This window comes from Microcaecilia unicolor, chromosome 6 (assembly GCF_901765095.1).
Source record: "Microcaecilia unicolor chromosome 6, aMicUni1.1, whole genome shotgun sequence".
Taxonomy (NCBI): domain Eukaryota; kingdom Metazoa; phylum Chordata; class Amphibia; order Gymnophiona; family Siphonopidae; genus Microcaecilia; species Microcaecilia unicolor.
In genome coordinates, this window is record NC_044036.1 from 293,285,079 (window position 1) to 293,313,050 (window position 27,972).

The window sequence follows — 27,972 nt, forward strand, 5'->3', positions numbered from 1 at the left end:
TTCCTCTAAGTGTATTTAATGGATACACTTAAGAAGTCTTGTACCTTCTCAGGCCCTTTTCAATGGAATAAATTAGAGGGTAACATCAAGTTGGCTGAGACCTACTGTCGTTTTAGGAACCATCTGAAAGGACTTTTTGCTCTGACATTTAACAAAGGAAAAGTTGCTGGTGGTTTTAGTGTATAATACTGTGACACGTTTAAATTATTGTACTTCACCTAGAACAGAGTATAGTGCAAGTTATAAATACTTTAATAGACAAAAAATAGACAGAGCTAATATGAGAAAATTCCCTGGCGCTCTGGGCATGACTTCAGCAGCCTTCACACACACTGCATCCACAGCAGTAAAGCCAGCCTACCATAGCCTGAAGTGCTGAGGCACAGGCTACCCTGTTTGGAGCCATTCGAATGGCTGCCTCCATGAGAATAAGACCCAACCTACCATCAAGAAAACATGACTGCCCATCACTGGGACCTGGAGCCACACAGTCTGTGCATCTATTGCCACATTTGCAGCTGCTTCAGAAGCACCCACGCTGGAGACAGTACTTGGTGGGAGTCACCCTTCAGCCCATGGTGCTGTTCCTGCCAACTGCCAGTGCTATGTCTCACTACCGCTGTTTGCTGTGTTCCTCACCTCTCCCAGCACTCATTCCTCCACAGACACCTGCTGAACTACAAGGGCCCCCTCTCACACCAGTCCACAGACAAGCACAGCCCAGCCAACCACAATCCACCACTTCCTCTCAATCCTACTACGATCGCACTGTGCTGGCCAGCAGCAGGGACAGCTCTAACACTGCTGGACTTTTTTTTTTTTTTTAAACTTTTAAAATAACCAAAACTTTACAATACTTGGAAATCAAAATTAAAAAAAAACAAAACACATTAGCCAAAGGCTATTTAGCCCAGCCACACCACATGCGTAACCTCTGGGTGTATGCTGGGGTAAGGAGAAAGGGACCTGGATTCCTCCAGGTATCTCGCTGGCTGTGAAGACAGACTACAAGATGGTCCAGGCACCTTCCCCATATACCATTGCTCAAGTGGGTGACCAACTCTTCAACTGGGTCCAGGTGCCAAAACCAGGGATTGCACTGCTGCATGGGCTGCCAGTCTATTATCTTTTGGAGAGAAAGAGCTGCTGGCTGTACAGAACATAGGGCACAGTTAACGTGTTTATTCTGTCTTTGCTGATAGAGGGGCATCACCCACTCATCTGGACTGGTCTTGGTGGATGATAACGTATAATGTTTTAATCATTCATAAATGACACAAATCTATAGAAAGAATTGAAAAGGGACTGAGGGAAGAGAAAACAAACAGCACCCAATTACATGTGAGAATGAGGATCTGAGCAAAGAAATGAAGGTGAGGACCAGCAGCAGCTTGGTAGATCAGTTGGGAGGGGGTAAAGCGTTCAGGTAGTGGCAATGCCCTTAATCCTCCAGGACTAAGAAGCAGTGCGAGATAGAAGATGCTAGTAGAGAAGACAGGGCACAGGAACTTTACTGTCAGAATTATGGGCTGGCAGGTAGGGATGGGGGAAGGAAAACATTTAGAAAGGCAGAACACTCCTAGACTCAGAATTCTGTTGCAAGATGCTGAAGTCTGCTCAGTGCAGAGCATCCACCGCACCTATTGGCTCAGCCAATTATTTTCATTATTAACAGAAACCTAAGAAGAAGCATGGAAAGCAGAAAGACAAAGAAGAGCACAAGTTAACCATTCCTTTCCACTACAGCAGTGGGTTCTCAACTCAGTCCTGAAGGTACACCTAGCTAGTCAGGGTTTCAGGATATTTAAACTGCATATGCACAAGATAGAAATGCATGCAAATCTAGCTCACACATATTCATTGTAAATATCCTGAAAACCTGACTAGCTAGGTGTGCCCTGAAAACTATTGCATTAGGGCATCGTTTGTATTTCCTACACAAGACAGCTGCTGTCCTCATCTCGGCCTCTCTCTCTTTTAAGCAGGTACCACAAACCAAACAAGGAGCAAAAGAGGAAAGCCTTGCAACATCAGCAATGTTTTAAAAAAAAAACCCAAAAAACGTCCTGTTCATGGGGATAGGATTCAAGCCCATCACTGCCAGGTGAAGGAAAGTACTGAAAAAGCTCAAACTAACATCCGATTATAAAACTTGTCTTTGACACCCACAGAAACTAATGGAATGTTAGAGCCACTACATGGCTGCTGTATCACCACTGCAACCTACTAATCCTCTTCAGACCAGAGGAAGAGGAAAAATAACCAGCCTCTAAAATCAAGAAATAGCACAACACTGAAAAATGAGGTATGGTTTTTTTTTTTTTTTTTTTTTGTTAAAACATAAACCCTTAATCAGAAAAGAAGGTGTATGGACACAGGCTAGGAGCAAGATGAAAGGAAAATTCCATCTACGGAGAAGCAAACACAAAAATTCCAAGGCATTTCTTGTCTGACATAAGAGCAGTCCACATTTTACACTGAATCAAATGGTCCCTAGTTTTAGATATGAAATTTTGTCCCACCTTCCTAGTGATAGTCCAAATGTAAAATGTACGAGACATGCAAACAGCTTGCAGTCCTCCTCTATGGCATTGCCCAGATAAGCATTTCCTATTTCTAGGGTTATCTGCATTCTCTCCTACATTAGTATCTCAAACACCAACCCCAGCATCTGAGCACCCAATAATTTAAAACTAAGAGAAACAATGTAGGAATTATTCCCACCCCTTTCCAGTGCACAAGCAGCACCCTCTATTCTCCATGCAATGGATACGGTAAATTTGCATTCGTTACTTGGCCACTGCTGCCAGCCTCAGCTCCTGCCTCTGCTTATCTTTTCTGTTCTGCAGTTCCCCAGCTTCAGTCTGCAGCTAGGCAGTAAGTGAGCTACAGAATTTCTGTGGAATGGGTTGGGTAAGCAGAAATCCTTCTTCCACATTCAGGGCCCTCAGGATTGTTCTTTGTCTGCCCTCCACAACTTTTCCTTCACCTCCAGCGGTAAGGTATTAAAGAGGTCCTCTTCCACTACCAGCCCACTTCTTTTCAGTAAGTGACATTCACCCAGTTCCACTGGCAAGCACTCCAGGCGATTCCCACGCAGTTCTATCTGGGTCAGGTTGGTGAGCTCACCTACACGAGAGGGCAGTGACTGCAACGTATTGTTCCCCAGATTCAGAGTTCGCAGCTTCTTGCACTGAAACAGTTCGGGTGGTAGGGTCTCAATCTGCAAGAAGGAGGAAGTTTTGTTAGAAACCAGGTTCACCCACCATCTGCATTCCAAAGAGAGTAAGGGGAAAGGGTTTATACATGCATTGGGTGGAAAACAGACTGCAACAGCCCCAGTATGTTTAGTGAGGTCCAGTTTACATACTACCATATCATTCACGTCAGTGCTTCCACTTCCTGCCGTGTTCTCACTCAGAATTTTCTAAGCATGTCCTGTGGACCCTCTAGCTAGTCAGGTTTTCAGAGAATCCACAATAAACATGCCTGAGATAAGTTTACATATACAGGGTATCTAATCCATGAAGGTTTATCTTATGCATAATTCCCTCTTTGTATGCACTAAAGACTTTGCACTGATATAATAAAAAGGATTTTAGGGATTGCTTTTCAACTCTATCTACCTTGACCAACATGTGCACCCAGGGTCTGTGTTTGTGATTAGAAGTAATTCTGTTAAAAAATGATTGTTTAACTTTGATTGTGTGAAAATAAGTTGAAATGTAGAAGATAAGACACAGCTCTAATTAATTTGGTATGTGAAGGGGGAGGTGGAGTCTGTTTCCAGTTCTGACTGGCCACCTGGACTGGGAAATATGTGATCACATTCCCACAGTATGGCTTGTTCAAAGAAACTCCTGGCTTTCGCTGTGAACAGGGCTCCCCCAGCTGATAAGAGCCTGGATGATGTCATGATCAGTGATGGACGTATGTATAATAAAGTGTATTATTGCTTCTTTTCCTGGTATTATTGCTTGGATGTAGAGATTAGGGACCAGTGATGTAATGATTGTTTATAGGTATTGTTTCTTTTTAGTTATATAGCTAATCATTGTGTGTATATAGCTTAATCATTGTAGATTTTAGAACCTCTAATAAAGGTCTCATTTACCTAATACAAATCCAAAAGAATCCACAGTAATTACTAAGTAGTCTGTGTTAGTGAAGCAGGTTGTAAATCCACAGCAGTACAATTGAACATCTGCTTCCTAGCTTTTAGGTAGATGCGCATGTGCCAACATTTATACTTTTCGCCAAAAAAGATAAGGAAAAAAACACTCCATCTTTAGAAAAATGGAGCCCTGGCTACTAGAAAAGGCAAGAAGCAACACATTTAGATAAGAAAAGTCTCATACCTAATCTATTCTGGTTTAATGGTGAGGCAGAAGCACTGAAAGCATAAAGGACATCTTTTAGAAAATAGAAAGCAGACATTAATGAAGAGAATAAGGATGAGCATAGGCACTAGCAAGTTAGATCAAAACAACAATATTGCAGACTCAGAAAGACTTGGAAAAGAAGCATGCTCTAGAGGCAAAAATGAATACTAAAAAAGTATTAAGTATTATCTGAAACAAGCAGTCCAGCAGGGAATCAGTTTGGACTGCTAGATGATCAAAGATAGAACAAGTGCCCAGGGAGGATAAGGGAACAGCAAAAAAAACTAAATGGATTCTCTGCCTCTGTCTTTACTAAACAGGATACTGGTGTCATACTTTGACAAACTAAACAGTAATAAATCACCAAGGCTGGATGGCATTCACTTCAGAGTTCTGAAAGAGCTCAAACATGAAATTGCCAACCTGTTACTAGTCAGTTGTAGCCTATAATTTAAACCAGCCACAATACCCAGGAACTGGAGGGTGGCCAACGAATGTAATGGCAAGTTTTAGAAAGGGTTCATGGGGGTGAGGATCCGGGAAAACTGCTGACTGATGAGCCCAACATTAGTTTTAGGCAAAAGGACAGGAGCTATTCTAGATTGAACACTTTTATTGAACTTGAAAATGTCAGGACAGTTCTTAATTTATTGTACAAGGCAATGGACAAACCTCCCAACAGAATCTCCTTCCACTCTCTTCTCCCTCATTTCACTATGGCACAAATGAAAAGCACTTTTCCAAAACAGAGTCCATTTTTTTTTGTTGGCAGTTGAGCTATGCAGTTAATTTCATTCATCAAGGCAAGATTAATTTACTGTAGCTAATTCCTGTGCCACTAGAGCACCCAGGCCTTCCCCTAGGCTGTCCCTCCTTCTGCTGAAAAACCAAGGAACTTTGGAGTTGTGCAAAGTTGCCATCAAGTCCATGATAGGAAGACCCTCACCTGTCCACGATGAGGGTGAAGGCAGTTGGACTCAAGCTCCACTCCCCTAGATCTAGGAGATTTCTGCAGAGGTAGTCGGCTTGTATGCTTTCCACAACTGCGACATATGTGGCTGACAGGTCTGACAGATGAAGCTCTGCCCAAGAGAGTAGCGTTACCTGTTGGCTCCTCGTGCTTGACGTAGGCCACTGCCATAGCGCTGTCCAAGACCCATACATCCTTGTCACACAGGTGAGTTTGGCACGAGAGCAACGCTAGCCGAATCACCCCTGGTCTCCAACACATTGATTGACCAGTGAGCTTCCTCTGACCAGAGGCCCTGAGCCACCTGACCTGCACAATGGGCTCCTGTAGTGGTAATAGTCTAGACTTTATTGTCCGTTGCCCTCTGGCTTACACTATATAAACAGGTCAGCTGATCTTTACAATATGTGTCCCTTAATTGACCCTTCTATTTTGCACGTTTTGTTGCTTGATGTTACATAAGTTGTTTTGTTCAAATCATGCAGTATACATGTGACCGCTATATGCTCATTGAGAGGCAAACCCATAAAAGGAATTAAGCAAAGCATGCTTGTCTGGATCACTGGCAGTTGACCCAGACAAGGATGTGAATTGGGAAGAAACACCATTATTTAACTAGGCTGCAAAGTTCTAGAAGTCAAAGTCTCATCTCCGGAGTTGATGAGCTGTCAAGAGAATTCCCATAACACCACTCTTGACTTTGCCTGCTGGTCACAGGGACTTTCTCAACCTAAGTTGAATGAAGTGACTGAGCTAGGATGCTGTTATTTGTTGCGATGATATATTATTAATACTAGCTCTAAATATATTGGACTGGCTTTTAAAGGCTTGGTATTAGCTGTACATAGTCTGCATTTATCTGGGCATCATTCCAGGCCAAAATAGCTGCCCAACCCATGAGACTAGCATCATCACCACAAACTACTAAGGGGGTTCCAGTCTCACTCCCCCTCGACAGATTACATTCCATGAGCCACCAACACAGACTGCGCCTTGCTAGACCCCAAAGGGTGAGACAGGCATCCAAATCCTGCAACTGAGGGAACCACCTGTAAAGAAGAGCTGCCTGAAACAGACGCATGTGAGCCATAGCCCACTGGACAACCTCTAGAGATGCTGCCACCATGGACTCCAGAACTTGCAAATAATCCTTAGCCCAAAGAGCAAGAATGGAGAAGAGAACAAACCGGTGCCTGCAACTTCTGAAATTCTAGAGGCAGGAAAACCCTGCCCATCTGGGTATCAAAATACATCCCTAGATGGAAAGTCACATATGTCGCAGTTGTGGAAAGCATATAAGCCGACTACCTCGGCAGAAATCTCCTGGATCTGGGGGAGTGGATCTTGAGTCCAACTGCCTTTGCCCTCATCGTGGACAGATGGGATCTTCCTATCATGGACCTGATGGCAACGTTGCACATCTCCAAGGCCTGGGATGGTTCCAGATGACTCCTGGCCATTCTGATTACCCAGCCCAATGACTGAAGCACCTGTACAACTCTGGAACAGACTTTGATACTCTCCTGGAACAACTTTGCCCGAATGAGCCAATTATTGAGATAAGGGTGAACTAAGATGCCTTCCTTCTGAAGGAACACTGCCACTACCACCATTACATTGAAAAAGGTGCGAGAAGCAGTCGCTATACCAAAAGGGAGCGCACAGAATTGATGTCATCGCTCCAAAACAGTGAAAGGAAGGAATCTCTGATGAGCGTTTTGAATCGGAATGTGCAGATAGGCCGCTGTCCAGGGACGTGAGAAATTCTCCAAGCTGAACCATGACAATGACTGAATGTAGGATCTCCATGTGCAAAGAGGGCATTCAAAGAGCTCAATTCACACTTTTCAAGTCCAATATGGGCCACAAGGACCCCTCTTTCTTGGGGACCACAAAGTAAATGAAATAATGACCCTGGCCCCTCTCCTCGCTTGGGACTGGGACCACATACTGACTAGCATTCAAAGAGTATCCTGGACAGCTCTCACTTTCCACCGGGCTCAACAAGGGGATTTCAGGAAGGCATCCAACAAGGGGCAGGTGAATTCTAGGGCATAACCCTCTCGAGCAACTTCGAGAACCCATTGAGCTGATAGAATTCTTCAACCTTGCACCCACCAGGATCAGAGGCTTCATTGGGAATCCTGTCCAAATGTGGATGCTGAGAGACCCAATTGCCCCCCCCCCCCCCCCATAAAAGGGCTGTGCCCTCTGAAAGTACCAGATCCACTGAGGACCACTTTCTCTACCAGGCTCCTGAAACTTATAAGGCTTATAAATATGAGCCTCCTGAAACCTACCTCTCCCAGAGGAACTTCTGCCAGTCTGTTTAGGCATGTCCTCCAGAAGTGAAACCTTGGTCTCTCCTAAGCTCTGCACCAGTTTATCCAACTCCTCCCCAAAAAAGAGGTAGCCTTGAAAAGAAAATTTGAAAAGCTCCAACTTTGAAGTCACATCCTCTGACTAGCCCCTTAGCCACAACGAATGCCTGGCTGCCACACTGAGCTCCATGGATGGAGAAGACCACAAATGGCATCTGCCAGGAAAGAGGAACCATTTCAAGTTTGGCAGACACCTGATCCACAAGGGACCAATTATCTGGCTCTGTCCAAAATCCATTCTGCCCAGCGAAAACAGGCCCTAGCAATCAAACCTCTGCAATTAGCTGCTTGCACTGACAGAGCTGCCACATCAAAACTCTGCTTCCCGAGGATCCTTTAGCACTGTGTCACCATCCACCGGAACGGTATTTCTCAGTCACTGTGATGACTACCACATCTACTATAGGAGGACACAAGGGCTCCCTATCCTGGTCTGATATAGGATAAAGACGGATTATGGACCGGGCGAGCCGGAAAGGAGTGGCTGGAGCGTTCCATTGGGTCTGTTATTACATCCCGAATGTCCTAATGAATGGGGAAAGACTTCCTGATGCCCTTCAAAAGAGGGTCCACTGTTTAAGGAGCCTTCTTAGGGGCATCTTCAAATTTCAACACTGAAGAGACCCAAGAAATGAGCTTCTACAGCTTTTCCTGATAAAATACATACTACTGAGGAATCCTCTGCCCAGTCTTGATCCTCCTATGACTGTGGAGAGTCACACCCCAAGAGATCATCCCCCCTACACCTGCTGCCTTTTGGAAGGAGGGGAAGGGAAGAGCCCCTCTGCACTGCCCTCTGTTGTGGCTGCATCATCTGATTGCCAACCTTAAGCAGACAGAAGGTCTGATACATAGCCGGCAAAATATCTGGAGGAAATCCACCCCCAAAGGATTAAAAAACAAAGAGGCACCCTGCAGAGGCCTGGAGGAAGGCACAGGCTCTAACTGCGACAGTTGCTCTGAATCTAATGTGGCTTGCAAGATGGCAGCAGTTACTGCCAAAACCAGAACTGCCACCGTTAACTGCTCCTTAGGTCTCTCAAACAAGAAGAGCCCAGCTGATGCATAGTTTCTGGCACCAAAGTCCCAGCTCGCACAGGCTCCCGGTCAGTACAAAAAGCACAGTGACCTGCCGAATCAACACTCCTGCAATGACACAGAGCACAGCACCTCAGGCACTATGAACTCATCACGCCTCCTGCACTACCAGAGAAGCCAGAAACCAAACCAAGAAAATAGCCATGGAAAGACTGTGCTGACAAATTACAAACAGGAGACCCAGTGGCGCTGCAAGGAGCAGGTTGATTAGTTTAAAAAACAACAACAAAAACTAAGTTACCAGAAAGGCTTATAGTCTACAGACAGACCCCTCAGGTTTTCAAGGCTGCCTGTCTGCCGCTAGGCGGAGAAGGCAAGTCAAGGCATCAACTGCAAAGCAACCCCCAAAGGAGGGGGAATGGAGGGGGGGGGGGGGGGGAAGATGGACCCAGCCACCCAAGTATGACACCCCTAGGGTAAAGATCCAGAGCCTCAACCTCTGTCCAATGGTAAAGAGGAATACACAGAAAGGGATTTTCTTTTCTCCTCTTCTAATTTTTTTTTCTATTAAATATGACCTCCCCCCAAGGAAAAAGAAACAACAAACACCCCCAAGGGAAACTCAAGCAAGGACTGAACAGGTTTTCCACTGTTACCATCTGCTCAGACTGAGAATAGTCTATTCCCAGATCATTTCCCCAATGATCGCTAAGTACAAAAGATCTTTCCATAGCATCCCTCTAGACTGGCACAGATGGGTTATGCACGCCTACCTACAGATCGAGACTGAGAACCACTGAATTTCAGATAATCCTATAAGTGGGCTGTGCAGTCCTTAGACGTTCTGGTGGTTTAATTGGGACAGGGGCAATCCTCAGTTGTTCCTGTCCCAGCAGCCATTTTGAGATCGGAACTGGTATGGGCAGGAGTGATTGGGCTCCTGCCTTTACTAGGCTACTAGACCACCAGGGCTTCTAAGGAGAGCATATGGGTGGTGGAAGGGTGGCCTGGTTTTGGTCAGGAGGCAGTGCTATACTGGTTTTGCCTTCTGCCAAAACTGGTTTCAGTCGTCCTCTACAGTATTGTACTTTTTAAGGTCTGGTAGTCCCAGCCCTCCAACCTTCCATTCCCATATAAAAATTAATTTTTAATTTTGGGTTTCACCGCCATCCTCAACAGAATCATGCTGCTTCCAAAAGTGTTTGTCTTTCTGTAGTAAGTGAATTGGAAGCAGCTGAAATAAACAGAGCCACCTGGGGAACATTATGCAAAAAATACTAATTCTGCTGGAAAGGCTGTTCCACTTACACTTAATACAGCCGACTGGTATCTGTCTTAATAGTACTCCAAAATATCTAAACTATTCAAAGGTCCATTTTAAGGGGAACCTCGTGTCCCATCTCTCATCACCTAATGACTGTGTCCAGCACCTCAGACTTAAGTAGGTTTAATTTGAGAAATCTCCAAACTCCTGAAAACTCTCTAAGAGCACCAACAGATTGTTTGCAAAGGCTACAATCTTAAAAACATGTAAACCTATTTGTACTCCCATAAAGTCTCTGTTATTATGAAGAGGGAATATCCTTGTCACGTTCCCCTGTGTAGGTTAAATTGGTCCAAATACACCCCATTAACCTTAATCTCAGCTGTTGGTTCCCTATACAAGGGACTAGTTGTACTGTAAGATGTTAATACCCCATATATAAATTCCCAATTGACCCTATCAAAAGCCTATTTCACATCAAAACTAATACACAGAGAAAGCAAATTTAAATGTATTAACTTCTTCCAGGGAAGCAAGAATTTTTCACACATTTTTCACTGCATGGTGAGACGAACAAAGCCCACCTATGGGTCTGCCAGTAATGGTGGTAGAACCTGAGTTAGGCCCAGATGCATCAACCATATAAAAAAAATCTAAAACGTTAAAGTCCTTAACGAATTTGAAAAATGAAGCATGCATCAAAAAAAACAAGTCACACATGTTCGGTGCGGTATTGAAAAGTACAATGTATCAAAGATTCGTAATCCCCGTTGGTAATCGGCCCCTAAAGCATGCGCAGAGCAGCCAAGCGTTATGCTGGCTGCTCTGCGCATGCCACAAACGTCCAAAACAGCAACAACAAAAAAAACACGTGGCTCCCCGCTTCCCTGTGCCTAAAATAAAAAATGAAACAAACATAAAAAGGATCGGGAGGGGGCAAAGGCGCTCATCAGGAGCGTCCTGTATGGACGGCCTTGCCCACCCCCGCCCGAGGTCGCAGCTGCTCCCCGCTTCTCCCTGCATATGAGATAAAAGCTCAATACAAATCAAAACTTTTGCAGCGCCGGGCCCCCCTCCCTTCCTGTCTCTCTTCTTCTTTCTCACAACACTGCTCCGCCTCCCACCATGCTCCGCCTCCGTGCCCCGCCCCAAGTTCGTCGCCGCCGCTCACCCCCTCCACCGGACCCCCCCTCCGCCTTAATGGCCGGTGCAGCGCCTCTCACCTGTGTGTGAAGGCGCTGCACGAGATGATCGTCCATCGCTTCTGCCTCCACCGACGTCTCTCTCCTTCTTCCTGTGCTCGCCCACCTCTGACGTAAGCTACCTACGTAGTTAACTTACGTCAGAGGTGGGCGGACACAGGAGCAGTGTTGTGAGAAAGAAGAAGAGAGACAGGAAGGGAGGGGGGCCCGGCGCTGCAAAAGTTTTGATCTGTATTGCGCTTTTGTTTCATATGCAGGGAGAAGCGGGGAGCAGCGGCGACCTCGGGTGGGGGGCGGGCAAGGCTGTCCATACAGGACGCTCCTGATGAGCGCCGTTGCCCCCTCCCGATCCTTTTTATGTTTGTTTCATTTTTTATTTTAGGCACAGGGAAGCAGGGAGCCATTTTTCTTTTTAAACATGCCAGCAATTTGGTTTTTCATGGTGCAGGGGGCAGCGGGGAGATGACAGCTCAGGCCTTAACGACAGGTCTGAACTCACGTTAAATTTCTGACGGTAAGTGATTCGTTGCTATTGTCGGTATGGTTAGTGCATTCCGAATTGTCAACATTTCAATGGTAGTTTCTCGTTTGCATTCCGGTTTCGTTAGCTGCTAGCTTCGTCAGAAAATAGCCTTTGATGCATGCTACGGTTGAAAATTTATTCGTTAAGTGTCAGTAAAGGGTCGTTAAAAGGGTCGTTAAGGTTTAGTGCATCTGGGCCTTAGTGTGTTGGCCAGGATTTTCACACAAATCCCCCCCCCCCCCCCCCAAAATAACAAACAGCTTCGTAAGGGATATAGGTCTGTAAGACTGATTTACTTGGATCTTTCCCCCAATTCAAAAGGATAATTATCGGGCCTTTTGTAAAGAGTACACCATTATTCTTGTTTCTATGATATTATTGAATGCCGCCACCAGATGCCAAATTGACATTGGCAGCAGCCTGGAAAGATCCAGGCGTTCCATCATTGCAGGGTTAAGCTTCATCGTATACAGAGTATGGAAAAACTGATAGCTGTCAGGCGTCATGCAGACAGACGGTGGAAAGCAATCTGTATGTAACAACTTTTTCTGAGTGGTAGTTGCAGGCTGTTGGGTGAACTCTTATTTAGAGGGTATGGTTCACCTGGATGGGGAAGAGGGGAGTGGGGGGTAATGTACCTTATACTACAAGACTTGTTAAAAATTTGGAGACTTCTGGATTGTTTCCACTGTTGCAAGCTATTGTAGAAACTTGTTAGGGGCTGTGTTGTATGCTTCAATGTTTTTACTACTTTGTGCATATGCTTTTCTGTTTGAAAGTTAATAAAGATATCCTTTAAACAAAAAACAAAAACAAACAAAAAAAAAAAAGACCACCACCAGTGAGAAACCTCTTCACACCACAGCTTACAGAATTCTATTCAAAATCCATCAGGACCTGGGGCCTTACATAAAGGCCACTGGACAACTACCCATCTGACTTCAGACACTCTGGGTAGACTGATACTAACAGATAGTTCTCACTTTCAACCATATTCTCAACAGGATGGAAATACAACCTAGCAGAAAAAAAAGTGTGAAAAATCTTACTAATTCCCTTATCTGTTCTCTCCATATTCCTTCAGTCATCCAGTAGTTGCAACTTCTGTGATCCTTCCCAATTTCTACCTAAATTTACTAGCAGCCTCCCTCACTTATTCGCATGTCAATATAACATATTTATAATAGATATGTTGGGCTTAAGGGATATAGCTACCTATTGCTACATACTTGACCTCCAACCAAAGAATCTCTCTATCCCTATTTATTTTCTTAAGAAAACAATATTTGTCTTCCGAGGGCCAATCTGTCTTCCTCACCGCAGATCTCAGAATAGGATAGAAGCTATTTAAAAAAAAACATTGCAGACCACATAACCTGACATTTAATGGCAACGAGTCTGTATGGACTTACTAAGGCAAGTCTTGCTTTATTAATATATTAAGATTTTTTTTTTGAAAGGTGTACGCAATATGTGGATGAAGGGGATGTGGTTGAAACTGTAGTTTGATTTTCAAAAAGGTGTTTGACAAGTCCCTCATGAAATTAAAAATTACTGAGTACGAGGCCATAACTGGCTAAAAGACAGGAAAAAAAGTGTAGGACAAAGACCATAAGAAAAGCTATGCCGAGTCAGGCCAAAGTCAATTGAACGTAGCATCCCGTCTCTGACAATGGTCAATACAGGACACAAGCAACCAGCATATCCCAAAGAACTAAGATCAAATGATCATAGCTTATTTTCAGGAGTGAACGTTTGCTCTCTCAAGTCTACATGGCTAATATTTTTTAAATGTACTTTTCCTCTAGACACTTGTCCAAAACTCTCGTGTCCATGTTTGTCACCTTAACTACATCTTCCAGCAACAGATCTTAATGTGCTTTATGAAAACATTTTCTACTATTTGTTTTCAATATGCTGGTCAGTTTTTTATAAATGGAGAAAAATAAAATAGTAGAGCTGTGCTTCTTCACTTATTTATAAACGCTCTGGAAAAGGAAGCAATGAATGAGGTGGTAAAATTTGTAGATAATGCAAAATTACTCATGAGTAGACTGTAAGGAACTGCATGAGCACTCTGCAAGACTAGGAGACTGAGTATTTAAATGGAATATGAAATTTAATGTGGACAAATACAAATTGATGCACATAGGGAAAAATTATCCCAACTACTGGGAAAAATGCTGGGTTCTGAGTTAGGAATTACCACCCCAAAAAAAGATCTTGGTGTAATTATGGATAATACATTGAAATTTTCAGCTTGGCAAATAGAATTTAGGGATTATTCACAAACGGATGAAGAACAAAACTAGGAATGACATTATGCCTCTGTGTAGGTCCCTGGTGCATCTGCACCTTGAGTACTCTGCAGTTCTGGTCGCCCCATTTCAAAAAAGATATAGTGCAGTAGAAAAGGTTCAGAGAAAGACGGCAAAATGATAAAGGGGAATGAAACATCTCCCTTACGAAGTGTGGCTAAACAGGTTGGGGCTCTACAGCTTGGAAAAGAGAACAGGAATAAACTTATAAAATCATAAGTAGGATAGAACAGTTAAATAGGTAACAGCTGTTTAACCTTTCAAAAAAAAAAAAAAAAGAAAAACACTAAAACAAGAGACACTCCAAGATACTAATTACAAACAGACTGAAAAGGAATCATGGAAAGTATATTTTAACAGAGCAAAATTAAGGTACAGATCCTGGTGCCAAAGAACAACAAAGCAGGTTCAAAAGAGGGTTAGACAAGTTCTTGGAGGTAGACGGGAAAGAAACTGATCTACTTTTTGGGATCTGCAAGGTACTTGTGACCTGAACTGACCATTGTCAAAAACAGGATACTGGATTCAGTGCACCTGAATCTGACTCAGCACAGCAGGCTAAGTAAGCTTTCCACATTTCCTCTTTTCACCTTGCATATAAAGCAATATTCTTCCCTTCCATCTCTGGGCTGCCCTGGTAGCTCAATGGCAGCGGTACCCACTGCCATGTGGATTATCAGGGTTCAGTTTCCAATCCCATATTCAGTTCCTCAGGCAACCAGACTTGTGGGACCTGTGAAGATGTAGCCATTGAACCCCATTATCACCTAGTGATCAGACCCTGTGCATACACACTGAATTCTGGTGGGATGAGAGTGGTGGTCTCTGGTCTTGCAATAGTTTATACCTAGACAAGGGGGGGGGGGGGGAGGGTAAATGGGCAAGATCTCCTTGATAACTGTGAATGAAGACATATGAAGCCTTAGCTCAGATAGGGCTGGAAGCCTACAGGAGAAACAGGAAACTTCTTGGCCACTCACACATGTATAAACTCAGACAGCACATTACAACCTCACCATTTTTAACAGACAAGGAGGTGAAGTAATTTGCCCACAATCAAAAAGGTCATAGCAGAACCAAGACTGCAGCTCAGCAGTCCTGACACTAAAATTGAAAAAAATTGTTAATAAATTAAAAATAATTCCATGTTTTTGACAGTTCAATACAATGTGAAATGAGCCTGTCAGCCATCCCTCTTTCCCAGCTCCTGTCTTGTTAGTACCAGCCATGATCTCTCATACTCTTGGGGTAGGAGGACCCATTAGTTATCTGGATCTCTCACTCTACCAATATGAGATCCCCTCTCCTCCACCATAGCTTAAAATAGTAAAATATATCTGTCACATAGTGATTTAATGGTACCTGAACAAAACCTACATCTTTTCCCCTAATATGTGCACAGTGTATGGAATGTTTTACAACATATCCACTGTATCCTTAGCCTCTCATTTCTGCTTTCCTCACCCGGTTAGCTGTCACAGCAAAGTACTGAAGGTTCTGCAACAGGCCAATGTCCTGCGGTATGCTGGTCAGGTTATTGTGGCTGAGGTCTAGGTAGCGTAGCTTGCGGCAGAAGAATAGCTGAGGTGGCAACTCATCCAGCTTGTTGCGGTTCAGGTACAGGCGCTCTAAGTTGGTGAGGTTGCCAATTTGAATGGGAATGTAGGCAATGTTGTTATACCAAAGTTTAAGGCAGGTGAGGCGGTGAAGATGCTGAAAACTTATAATCTCCTCAATTGTCTTGAGATTGTTATCCTTCAGATCAATCTCCTGGAGATTGTGGAGGCTGAATATGGAGTGTGGAATACGTTCCAGATCACAGCGAATCAGCTCTAGCTCAGTCAGGTTCACCATCTTCTTCAGGCTATTAAGAACCATAAGCTTGGTGCCCTCATTGTTGATGGAAAGCTTCTGAAGATGAACACCCACATCTGTTACCACCTGTGGCAGCTTAGTCAGATTGCTTTTCAGTCTCAGTACTTTGAGCCGCTTTAGTTCCCGCAAGCCGTCGATTACAATAAAGCGATTGTTCTCTGCACTCAGGTTCCCTGTCAGATGCAACTCCTCTAGATTTTTCAGGCTGTAGATCCAGAGAGGAATCTCCTTGATATCTGTGAACTTAATGTGCAAGGATTTCAGGTGTTCTCGCAGGAAAGCAAGTGCTGGGGCTTCAATTTTGGCTGCTGTGTGGTAAAGCCAGAGCTCCCTAAGGCTTGTGAGCTGGGCAATGCTGGGAGGGATAGTCACATCTGGAATCAGTTCCAGTTTCAGCACCTCCAGCTCCACTAGGTCAAATACTGTGTCTGGAATACCGCTCAGCATGAAGAGGTGCAGCTCCAGTTTGTCTTGAGAGTTCTTGGTGATACGCTGCCGTAACTTCTCTAGTGTCCACTCATTGTTCAGGTTCAGCTGCCGAAGCTTGTTCTCACTAACTTCAGACAGAAAGACGGCAAAGCGCTTGGAGTAAAGTGGGTCATACTGGTCAATTAGGTGTAGCATGAACGCAAAATCATTCTTAACATCAGGAATATCACTATAACTGCTCTCCTCTCGGATGGACTCAAAGGAATATTTCTTCAGGGAACGACGCAGCATCCACCAGAGGGTATACATGCAGATGAGCCCATAGAAGATGACTAGGCTGATATAGAAAGATGCCAGGATTTTGAAGAGTGTAGCCAGTGGGTGGGCACAGCGGTACATGCGATAACCTGTCAGGCTCTCAATATCCACCTTGCAGTCCACATCAAAGGTGATGCTATTGACATAATAAATAGTGTAGCAGATAATAAGGATGAATTTAATGACTTTGATAATGGTTTGGCGCATGTAAAGACGATAAACTATGTCTCCCTCTTCCACATGTGTCCGGAATTTTTTCACCTTCTCAAACAGAGCCTTGGCCTGTTCCCCCTCCTTTTTGTCTAAGACCCCTGTGTCAGATCGGTCCACAATCCCTTGCTCAATGCGAGACTTTGTTCTCTGTAGCATTGGAACTGTGGCTTCTACATCCTCACTGCCGGTAGAAGGTTTTTTGTCCATTGAGCCATTCATTTTATTGGAAGATTGCTTTGGATCACTCTCCTCTACCACTGTCTCCGACAAAGCCCTGGTGGTCCATGGAGAGTCAAAGCACTTCAGCAAAATGGATACAAAGTGCTCCAACTTAGAGCTGGTCCGAGGGAATTTAAACCAGAAATTGCTGCAGGCCAAAAAGATCAGGGTGTGCAGCAGCACCAGGTATGGAAAGTACTTGGCAAACCAATGCAAACGGTTTTCATAGCAAACTGCATCCACATAGCTATATTGGTGCCGATCTAGGTTGTATTTGATGCCAGCAGGCCCAGGATCCAGGACAAAACTGGTGTTGTAATACATGGTGTGGACAGAGTCATTACAGGTGTCTTCAGTGACCCATTTACAGGGCAGGCAAATCATTTTGTCCTGGGTTACTTGGAGGGTGCCACCAAACACTGCAATCATCAGCATGACAATGGAGATGTAGTCAGTGAAGACATCCCACCACGGTTTGAGGATACGATAAGCTGGCTGAGTGTCGGCAAAGTAGCGCAGCTCAGTGACAGGAATCATGGCTCACCTGGAAGCATAACCACCAAATCATAAGATAGAATATAAAGAAAGAAATCATGCAGTGATCCAATACAGTGCTTTAAAACATCAAATCAAAAATCACTGAGCAACTCATAGATTCTAATGCAAGTAGATAATATACCTTCTGAGGATCTCCAAAAAAACATCAATCTTTAACAGCCTCAGGGCACAGTAAGTCTAAGAATACCAAAACACCAGAAGAGTGAGACAGAAGAAAAGGGTTGGAAATGTATCCCTCTAATGCGCTAGAGACCTGTGCTCCAAGACAACAGGATGTCTTGCAAGCTTCAAGCCCACTAGAGTGCACCCCGGAATGCCACATGCTTGAGTATGCTTTAGAGAAGCAGTACCTGTGATTTCCAGGGGACAGTCCCAATAACTACATCACCTATGAGTACCACAGACCAGATTCAAAAGGGGGCTGTGGCCCTTTGATTGTCATTACTACACTGGGAAAATCTCAATTAAAAAATAGCAAATGTTTGAGGTGTAATTATACCAAGCTAATTGAGATACCAAAGTACTTGATGGATACAAAAAAGAGAATTCAGGGCAGTGGAAAAGCTGAGATTCAAAGAGCCAAGCACAAGGCAGCAAAGCACTAGGGAAGCAATACTACCCCAAGGCATACTCCACACTTTCCGGGTTCAATTTTAAAAGCTCTGGTCAGGCTTAAACAGCATGAACAGCAATTATCAACTAAGTAAAAACCATAAGGAGCAATTGTGATTCCCCAGGATGCACGAGATGCCAACTTGTTCAAAGGCAGAAAGTTCTATTGGCTCATAGCTGCATGAAGCCCGATGTGTGTCCTAAGCTGTTCCATTCTCACAGCTGTTTGCATTTCAGGGGCTTCAGCTTCTATTACCACACAGCTGAAGAGATGTGATAAGGCTCCAGTTTTTTTTTAAGATTTAATAATTTTTTATTGATGAAAGTACACTTCAACAGCAGTTTGACATAAACCAAACATCAAACCTGATACGGCATTATTCTAACAAGTTGCAGCTATGGCATTATCATCATCAAAAATTTTAAAAGCTTTTTCTCCTTCTCCCGCTAAGGCTCCGTTTTTAAAATTACAACTCTACCCATCCCTTTCTAAAAAGGGCCAAGTGCTCAGGTCACTTTCACTTGCACAAACCCTCACCTTGCAACAATGTGTGTCAACTGCTGAAAGAAATCTATCATATCTACCTCCTATGACTCACATTCCAAAGGAAGGACCTGTCCCTTCTTAAGGTCTGTTTTCTTCCTGCCCCTGCTTGGGCTCCAATCATCACAAAGCAGCAACTCATCAAGTCTTCTCCCCTAGCGATAGTATCTTTCACAGAAGAGAACATTCTATCATCGGGTGGTCTAACTTACTCAGAATTACAAGATCTACATAGTAAGTGACCTAAGTAGAGAAGCAGCCTAGTGTTTAAAGCAGGAAAGGAGGGGTTCAAATCCTACATCAGCTCCTTGTGATCTTGGGCAAATCACTTAACCATCCATTGCCTTGGGTACAAATTTAGATTGTAAGCCCCATAGAGACAGGGGAATAACTGCTGTATCTGAAAGTAACAGACTGCCAGTGAAAAGGTGTGAGCTAAATCCTAAAAATGAAGGCAAAACTCCCAACATACAGAGCACCTATGTTCAGAAGGAGGAAGTGCAGAAGAGATCAGTAAAACTGTCTAAAGCCCTTTCTACCTACTCACTGCTCAGAATTAGGAGAAGCTTGAAAGCATAAGATGCATTTCCACGGAAGTTCTAGAACAAGAGACTAAAAGGGATAAACCCAGAACTAACATCAGGAAAATTTTGTTCACTGGAAGGATATAGGATTCAGAAAACAGCCTCCCAGTAACAAAATTTACAAAAACCTGGGAGTGTGAGGGTAAAACCTGTGATTGGGTGAGCAACATCAAGAATGAATGGACTACATGTGCCTTGTGGTCCTTGTCTATTTGTAAAAGAATATCTCACACATTGTCCCAGATTCCTTTGCTTGCACCAAGCATTCATTCACCAGATCTATAATCAAAGGTGCCTGTCCATATCACAGCCCCTCATGCCCACAGGGAACAGGAAATCTTTTTACACACCCTGTCCTATGTAGGAAGAAGAGTTAATTTTCAGTCCTTTTTTTGTACTTCACTTCTGTGGCTTCCTTTGCCTCTGCTAGCAGCTGCTGGTATCCTTTGTGCACTGTGTCTCTTTAGTCTCTATTTGTATTCTTTTGGATTCTATTCTGTTTTATAGTACATTTGAATCTTTTTGCAGAAATTACCAACAGCAGATGTAGTATATCACTATTTTGAGATAGGTGTTTGGTGAAAACGAGAAAAAGGGATTTCACTAGTTTGCCAGTGGTTGTGAGACAGTAGGAGTGGCTAGAGATGGGAGCTGCTGTTCCTTGTGCTTTGGCTATAAAATCCCTTCCAATGTCCTCTATCTAGCATAGTACAGACCGAATGAAACAAAATACAGCTAAGTGACATGTCGATGTAATGTGTAGAACACTTCAAAGGAAAATGCACTCTGTGAAGTTTTCATGAAGAAGCTGGGATACTGTTTGCTGATTACCTTGTCCCTGATACTGGGCTAACTGCACAGAAACCAGGTAAGCAGCATACTAAGCCGATATCTTGCCAGAATAAAATTTTATACTCTTATTTATATTCTAACTTTAGTTTTTACATGTACCTGCTTTTGAACTGTATTTGTTGGTTACCTATGTAAATAATTTCTGGGTTAAAATGTTAGTAAATCAGCAGATTTCTTTCACTTAATAGCTTCCTACCTAAAACATGCCAAGCCACCGCTGGCTACATCTAAACAATATTAGTATTCCTGTTGGAATGGACTTACAAGGTGGATGACCCACCTTCCTAGAAGGACTAACAATTAATGTACTTGGGTCTGGCTTGGCTCCTACTAGGAATCAGAAGAATTAACCAGCTGCTACATCTGTTTGAACAGAGCGAGACAAAGGGAGTGAGAGATAATTTCGTTTAGAGAAAGCATTTTCCCTAAATGTGTGGACTGTGAAGAGATTCAATATAAAATCACAAACTGGAGACACTGTAGGACTATGAGGCTCATTTTCAAAGCATATACACTTACAAAGTTACATAGGTTACTATCAGGCTTATTTTCGAAAGAGAAGGACGCCCATCTTTCGACACAAATCGGGAGATGGGCATCCTTCTCCCAGGGTGCCCAAATCGGCATAATTGAAAGCCAATTTTGGGCGTCCTCAACTGCTTTCCGTCATGGGGATGACCAAAGTTCACGGGGGCGTGTCGGAAGCGTAGCGAAGATGAGACTGGGGCGGGCCTAACGCATGGGCGTCCTCAACCGATAATGGAAAAAAGAAGGGCGCCCCTGGCGAGCGCTTGGGTGACTTTACTTGGTCCTTTTTTTGTTACGACCAAGCCTCAAAAAAGTGCCTGAACTGACCAGATGACCACCGGAGGGAATCGGGGATGACCTCCCCTTACTCCCCCAGTGGTCACTAACCCCCTCCCACCCTCAAAAAAAAACCTTTTAAAATATTTTTTGCCAGCCTCTATGCCAGCCTCAAATGTCATATCCAGCTCCATGACAGCAGTATGCAGGTCCCTGGAGCAGTTTTAGTGGGTGCAGTGCACTTCAGGCAGGCAGACCCAGGCCCATCCCCCCCCCACCTGTTACACTTTTGGTAGTAAATGTGAGCCCTTCAAAACCCACTGTACCCACATGTAGGTGCCCCCCTTCACCCCTTAGGGCTATGGTAGTGGTGTACAGTTGTGGGGAGTGGGTTTGGGGGGGGGCTCAGCACACAAGGAAAGGGAGCTATGCACCTGGGAGCAATTTAAGAAGTCCACTGAAGTGCCCCCTAGGGTGCCCGGTTGGTGTCTTGGCATGTCAAGGGGACCAGTGCACTACGAATGCCGACTCCTCCCACGACCAAAGGGCTTGCATTTGGTCGTTTCTGAGACGGGCGTCCTTGGTTTTCATTATCGCCGAAAATCATGGATGACCATCTGTAAGGTCGACCTAAATTTCACAATTTGGGCGTCCCCGACCGTATTATCGAAATGAAAGGTGGACGCCCATCTTGTTTCGATAATACGGGTTTCCCCGCCCCTTCGCCGGGACGTCCTGCGAGAATGTCCTCATGAAAACTTGGGCGCCCCTTTCGATTATGCTCCTCCACGTAACTTTGTAAATCTATGTGCTTTGAAAATGAGCACCTATGTCTCTGAATTTTGTGGCGAATAGACTTTGAAGTATCTATGTTGGTGACAGCTAAATAGCCCAGGCTTCAAAATGTGTTGTATTTTAAAATAATGAACTACGACTGCTCATATCACCTCTTACTATGGAGTAGCTCAGTTTCTGGAGCAAGGTACTGAATTCTTGTAAGAAAAGATAAGAGACAATTAATTGTGATATGGCCTCTTGGGAGGGGGTCTCTTGTGGCCCCTTACACACCCACTGCAGTATCTTCCGTAGTCCCTTATGTACCCTTGGGGAAAAGATGGGTCTTGTACAGTTCTTACGGGGGCAATGTCTTCAAGTGAGTTAATTTTGCGTATTTATTCATTCATTCATTCAATCTTTGTATTCTGCCAAGACATCCAATGACAGTAATAAATTCACTCCTAAGCCAGGGTACGTTGGATACTTCTTACCTGTGTGTGGTTTCTGCTATCTGTACTTGAGGTCTGTGCACTGCAGCAGAAGATGAGACCAGCTCTGATCTGCAGAAACTCCCCTTAGGGCCATGGGTGCAGGCACACTGAAAGCAGACAGAGAAAGATGAGGTCAGACTATAAGGGGGTGCACATGAATATTATGTATGTTATCATGTATACACCACACCCCCAGCATAATATTCAAATATTTTTTAACTACTGAGCTAATAAAGACAGCACATACCAGACAGGTAGAATCCCAAGTTTAATGATGCACACATACATGTCCCCAAGTTCAAATGACACCATGTACACAGACACCCTGTCAGAAAGCATGAATCTACCTCCTCTTAAAACACCTGCAGACATCCTCTCATAGAGCCTCTGCAACTAAGACCATAAGAAAAGCCATGCTGAATCAGGCCAAGTCCACTGAAAATAGCATTCTGACTCTGACAATGGTCAATATAGGAGACAAATATCCAGCAGAGCCCAAAGAATTAAAATCAAATTCTTACAGCTTATTTTCATGTGTGAACATTGCCTCTGTTAACAAAAAGCTCATGCAACACTGCATGAATTCAGTCTCACAGTACAAAAGGATAAAAAGTCAGATTAAACTGTATACTGTGACAAAACTCAACTGATGTAAAGATTCCCCAGTACAGTAAATCTCCTTCCAATGTACCCCTGTAGAATACAACTGCATTTATAATAAAGAAATTGATGGAGATGAAAGCCTCCAGGCCCTTCACTCTCTGTCCATTTTCTCTTCCTGCTACAATACCACTGACTTGATCTCTGATTTACCTCTTTTTTTGGGCGCACTCTCCTGACAAATTTAAGATTTTTTCATTAAGATGATTCTACTGGAAAAACAGATGAAGCCACACAAGGAAAGAGCTTTAGAAATGAAGGGTCTCAGGACCAGCTGTCAGGAATGCCACAAAGTCCCCTGAGGCTATCTGCAATACTGAGAAATTAAGTTTGAAATTGTGATTCCTGAAAAAGATGAATAAAATATATAATTTACTCCATTAAAAAGGTACAGCCATATTTATTTATTGACTAATTTTCAAGAACTAACACTCTCTTCCTTAGGTCAGGGCAGAACGACATGATGGTAGTACCAGAAAATATATGTGAACCATGAAAAGCATTTCAATGATAGTCTGAAGGAAAAAGGCAGAGAATTAAAAAAAAAATTACTTCCTTTACCAAATTACTTCATAGGGAAATGTATTATTATAATGCATAGAAACTACCAAACTAAGTCGCACCAATATCCTGCTGCCGACAGTGGTGCACAGCAGGCACTTGAAGGAAGCATACAAGAATCAGCACATATGTGAAGTTGCCTTTCTGCTGTCATGCAGTTCCAGTTACCGCCTTTCATGGTTTACAGGTGTACTGAACTCAGTGACATAGTGCTTTGAAAATGAGCCCCATAGTAACATAGCAAATGATGGCGACAAAAGCCCAAAATGGCCCATCCAGTCTGCTGAACAAGGTGTTTAGGTTTGCAACTGACACTCCATGCAAGTTACCCCCATACTTTCTGATTAGCGTGTCACCCTGACTCTTCTGTTAAACAGATTAATAGGTCTTCTTTTGGAATCCATCATAGACTTCTCACTAACTCTGGGCTATGAGAAATGAGATCAAGTCCAGTATCTTCTCTCTGAAAAATGGCTAATTCAAGCCGCTAGAAGTATCCAAATTAATAATCCATTTCTTGCAATTTACAATCAGGGGTGAGATATAGCCTTCCAAAATCTACTTGGTTAACTGCTGTTTACTGACTTTACGCTAGCATTTTGTCCATACCCCTTTTAAACCCAGTTATGTTAGATGCCTTGAATCCTGCCCCAAGTTCTGAGGCATAATAAAGTTGCCTGCTTATTTGCTTAACAGTGTTCATGATTTTACACACTTCTATCATACCTCCCCTCAGACTACTCTGTTGCAATCTGGAGAGTCTGAAGTATTTGAATCTTTTGGTTAGGACAGAAAACCACTTCTATACTAAGCATCTTTTAAACCCTTCTCTGTACTGTTCCTAGGTGCACTATGCCTTTGGTGAGGGTGAAGGGACAAGCATAACTATTAGGCCAACTAGGAGGCAACAATTTCTGGTGGGCAATAAGGCACAGATGCAGTCAAACTAAACAAACAATAGCACATCATTTTACCCGCTGCAGGGAGGGTAGGTAATTGTCAAATAGCCAGGTAAATGGATTTTAGAAATTGTTTTGTATGTACATACTTAATGAGGGCAAAGTTTAACATTTACATAAAACATACGAATAGAAAGAGTTGCCGTATTGGGTTAGATCAAAGATTTACCTAGTCCAGTATCCTTGTTTCCAAAGGTGACCACTCCAGATCATGAGCGACTGGCAAAGTCCCAAAAGGTAGAGATTTCATGCTACTTAACCTCAGGGATAAGCACTGGCTTTTCCCAGGTCCACTTTAATAACAGTTTATGGACTCTTTCTCCAGGAATTAGTCCACATTTTTTTTATCCAATTATATTAAACACTTTCACCACTTGTTTCTGCAATGAGTTCCAGAGCTTAAACTACATTAAGTGGAAAAAAAATATATATATATCCTATTTGTTTTAAATGTGCTACTATGTAACTTCACAGTGTCCCCTAGTCTGTGTACTTTTGAAAGAGTAAGCAATTTATTCACATTTACCTGTTCCACTCCATTCAGGATTTTATAAACTTCTATCATATCTCCTCTCAGCCATCTCTTTTCCAAGCTGTAGAGCCCTAACCTCTTTAGCTTTTTGCATTGTTCCATCCTCTTAATTGTTTTGGCTGCCTTTCTTTGTGGCTTTTTCCAGTTCCACTACATCTTTCAGATGCAGAAACCAGAATACTTGAGATGCAGTCTCACGATATAGAAGCATTATGATGTTTTCTTTTATTCTCTATTCCTTTACTAATAATTCTTAACATTCTATTTGCTTTTCTGTCAGCTACCACACACTGAGCAGACTTCAATGTAGTGTCCATGATGACACCTAAATCTTTCTCACCAGAGGTGACTCCTAATGTGGAACTAGCATCTTTGCACTATGGATTATTCTTCTCAATCTACATCACTTTGGACTTGTCCACATTAAATTTCATCTGACATTTGGATGCTCTGTCTTCAAGCCACCCAGCACCCTTCTGCAATTTCACACAGTCCATGTGCAATTTAACAACTTTGAATATTTTGTCTCATTTGCAAATATAACAAAATGTTCTCAGCTGCTGCATATGTGAAATACCATCATATTGCAAGTTCCAATTCAGTAATGAATGCAGCTAAAGGGGAAGCCTACATATATGAAATAAGTGCAGTTTCATTTATATCTTATTGACATTACAGAACTGGTACTTGAAATATGTCAAACTGAGATGCATCTTCTACATTTTAGAGACAATGGACTTACTTCCATTTGATTGTCACATATGCAGCATGTGAGCGTAATTTTGTTTGAGTTATAATCTAAAGCGATTTACACACATCCGGTGCAGATTTGTGATGTTATCAGAGCTAATATAATTAGCCTATATGGTAGTTACAGTAGGGAAGGGAAATGGGATTGATATACTGCCTTTCTGAGTTTTTTGCAACTACATTCAAAGCGGTTTACATATATTCAGGTACTTATTTTGTACCAGGGGCAATGGAGGGTTAAGTGACTTGCACAGAGTCACAAGGAGCTGCAGTGGGAATCAAACTCAGTTCCCCAGGATCAAAGTCCACTGCACCAGTAGATATTTTCTCAATGAACCACTGGTGTTGGTTCTTAAAACTGAATATTTGCCCCTGTTATTCTCATATTATTGACATTATTTTTATCTTGTGCACACATTATTAGAGTGAGCTTTTTTTATGTTATATATAGCATTGCGTTTCCCCTGGTTGTTGTTTTTTTAAAATTTGAACTAATATTGCAATTAGCACGCAACCATTTTGTAGGTGGTAAGAGCCTGCAAATAGGTGGGAAAATGTGGGATATAAATGCCGCAAATAAATAAATAAAAATAATCCTATGCTAACCCATTAGCATGACCTAATGTGGATATGCTGTTTAGTGCAGGAGCACCCCAGTTTGCCCTCTCCCCAAAAATAAACATTTTAGTGCCCAGATTAACACACCAGTTATCACAGGATGCCCGAGTGTGTCCCACGGTATGTCATTTTAAGCAGCATTAGGCATGTTAGTGCTTAACACAGCTTAGTATAAGGGTCCCTTCAATTCCACATGGTGGCATTCTACCTATCAAATCTTTAAATTTGACTAAAATCAGCTGAGAAATAAAATAAATAAGAAAATCAAAGATTTGGAAAAATAGAATTATTTTTTAGCCCAATTGATTCCCACTGACATAAAATGTATCAAATAACATTATAAAATGTGTTATTATATTGTTCTTGCTACTACAGGTCTGCTATAATTTCATTAGGTACTCATATTATTTTATTGAGACAATTGAATTTAACTGGAATTTAGTTTTTGTCATTCTCATCTTATTGTTAATTTTTTATAAAATTAATACAAATCTTTGAACTTAAAAAGCACCACTTCCAGTAGATCCTCTACTATTCACTTTCCTCCACTGAGCGACTTGGCTATTTAACCCTTTTAACAAGTTCGCAATTCATAACAGAACATTTTTTTCTTATCCCGTGATTTTTTAATTTTGCACAGGAGTCTCTGAAGAGGGTTTTGTCGAAAGATATTTGAAAAATCTACATCAACAGGCTCATCTTTATCCAGATGTTTATTACTTTAGAAAAAGTAGCAAATTGATGAGGCAAAACTTCCCCTCGACTCCATCCATACGTTTTACGAGTGCTTTCGAATAAGTGACGTTGGGATAATCCTGATTTAGTTATCAAAATTTCGCTGTGGGAAATGACTCACTGAAAGCGCCTTGCACCACCAGCCCTCCACACCCTACTCGGGATGTGGACACAATGCATTCGGGTAATGACCGAAGTTCTGCTCCTGCTCTAGAGAACAACAAATCACATACCAAGAGAAGGATATTTTACACTCTAGGCTTTGTCTCACGGAAATCGGTGAAGCCTGGGCCTCATTTTCCAATACATAACATAACATCATCCGAAGTACGTTTTCTTCGAGGTTCCGTCCTTCCATGCAGGAATGCTTTAGCGACGCATGTTAACCCCTAATACACAGGCTCCTTTCTTACACAGAAATGTACCTGCGCCGCAGACCCACACCTCTACCGTACATTATCCAAGCCACCACCGCTACTACTCCTTTTCCACCTCTTCGCTCTGCCCCTCACTGCACCACTGACAGAACCACACCCCGGAAGTTACGTTTCAGACTCGTTAGGTCGGTGCGAAGCAAAGAGGTTTAATAGACTTCCTTGGCCTACGCCGAGGAGACGCCGGACCGACCAGTTTGACTCCTCCCCGTTGACCTCACTTCCTGCCGAAGGGATCATTCGTGGGTTCCGAGGAGGATTAGGAGGTAGATAGATAGACTAAAATTTTCTCTGTTTTGTCTGTTCTGCACTGACTGACCTTTGACTGCTTGTCTGCAACCTGACCCGGGGCCCTGCCACCTAAAAAGC

The 27,972-nt window shown here is 43.0% G+C and overlaps 2 protein-coding genes across 10 annotated transcripts in view; one reads left to right on the top strand and one right to left on the bottom strand.

Moving 5' to 3' along the window:
- Positions 1–27,957, bottom strand: LRRC8A (leucine rich repeat containing 8 VRAC subunit A). 9 transcript variants are annotated; one of them, XM_030207881.1, is made up of 5 exons: positions 27,595–27,720; positions 23,168–23,330; positions 22,355–22,461; positions 15,543–17,676; positions 1–3,223 (listed from the first exon to the last, which is right to left on the bottom strand). In XM_030207881.1, exons 4-5 carry the CDS (start codon positions 17,667–17,669, stop codon positions 2,948–2,950), a joined length of 2,403 nt encoding a protein of 800 aa, XP_030063741.1. In that variant the 5' UTR covers positions 17,670–17,676; positions 22,355–22,461; positions 23,168–23,330; positions 27,595–27,720; the 3' UTR covers positions 1–2,947. The 9 variants fall into 9 exon arrangements, with proteins under 9 accessions (XP_030063741.1, XP_030063738.1, XP_030063740.1 ...); XM_030207878.1 differs by having other exon boundaries at positions 23,168–23,359; XM_030207880.1 differs by having other exon boundaries at positions 23,168–23,359; positions 27,583–27,720.
- LOC115472547 (kynurenine--oxoglutarate transaminase 1-like) overlaps positions 27,782–27,972 on the top strand; it is a 39,766-nt gene continuing 39,575 nt past the window's right edge. Inside the window, exon 1 of the mRNA XM_030206842.1 lies at positions 27,782–27,869. The gene's annotated coding sequence lies outside the window, so the exon portion shown is untranslated. The remainder of the gene's footprint in view (positions 27,870–27,972) is intronic.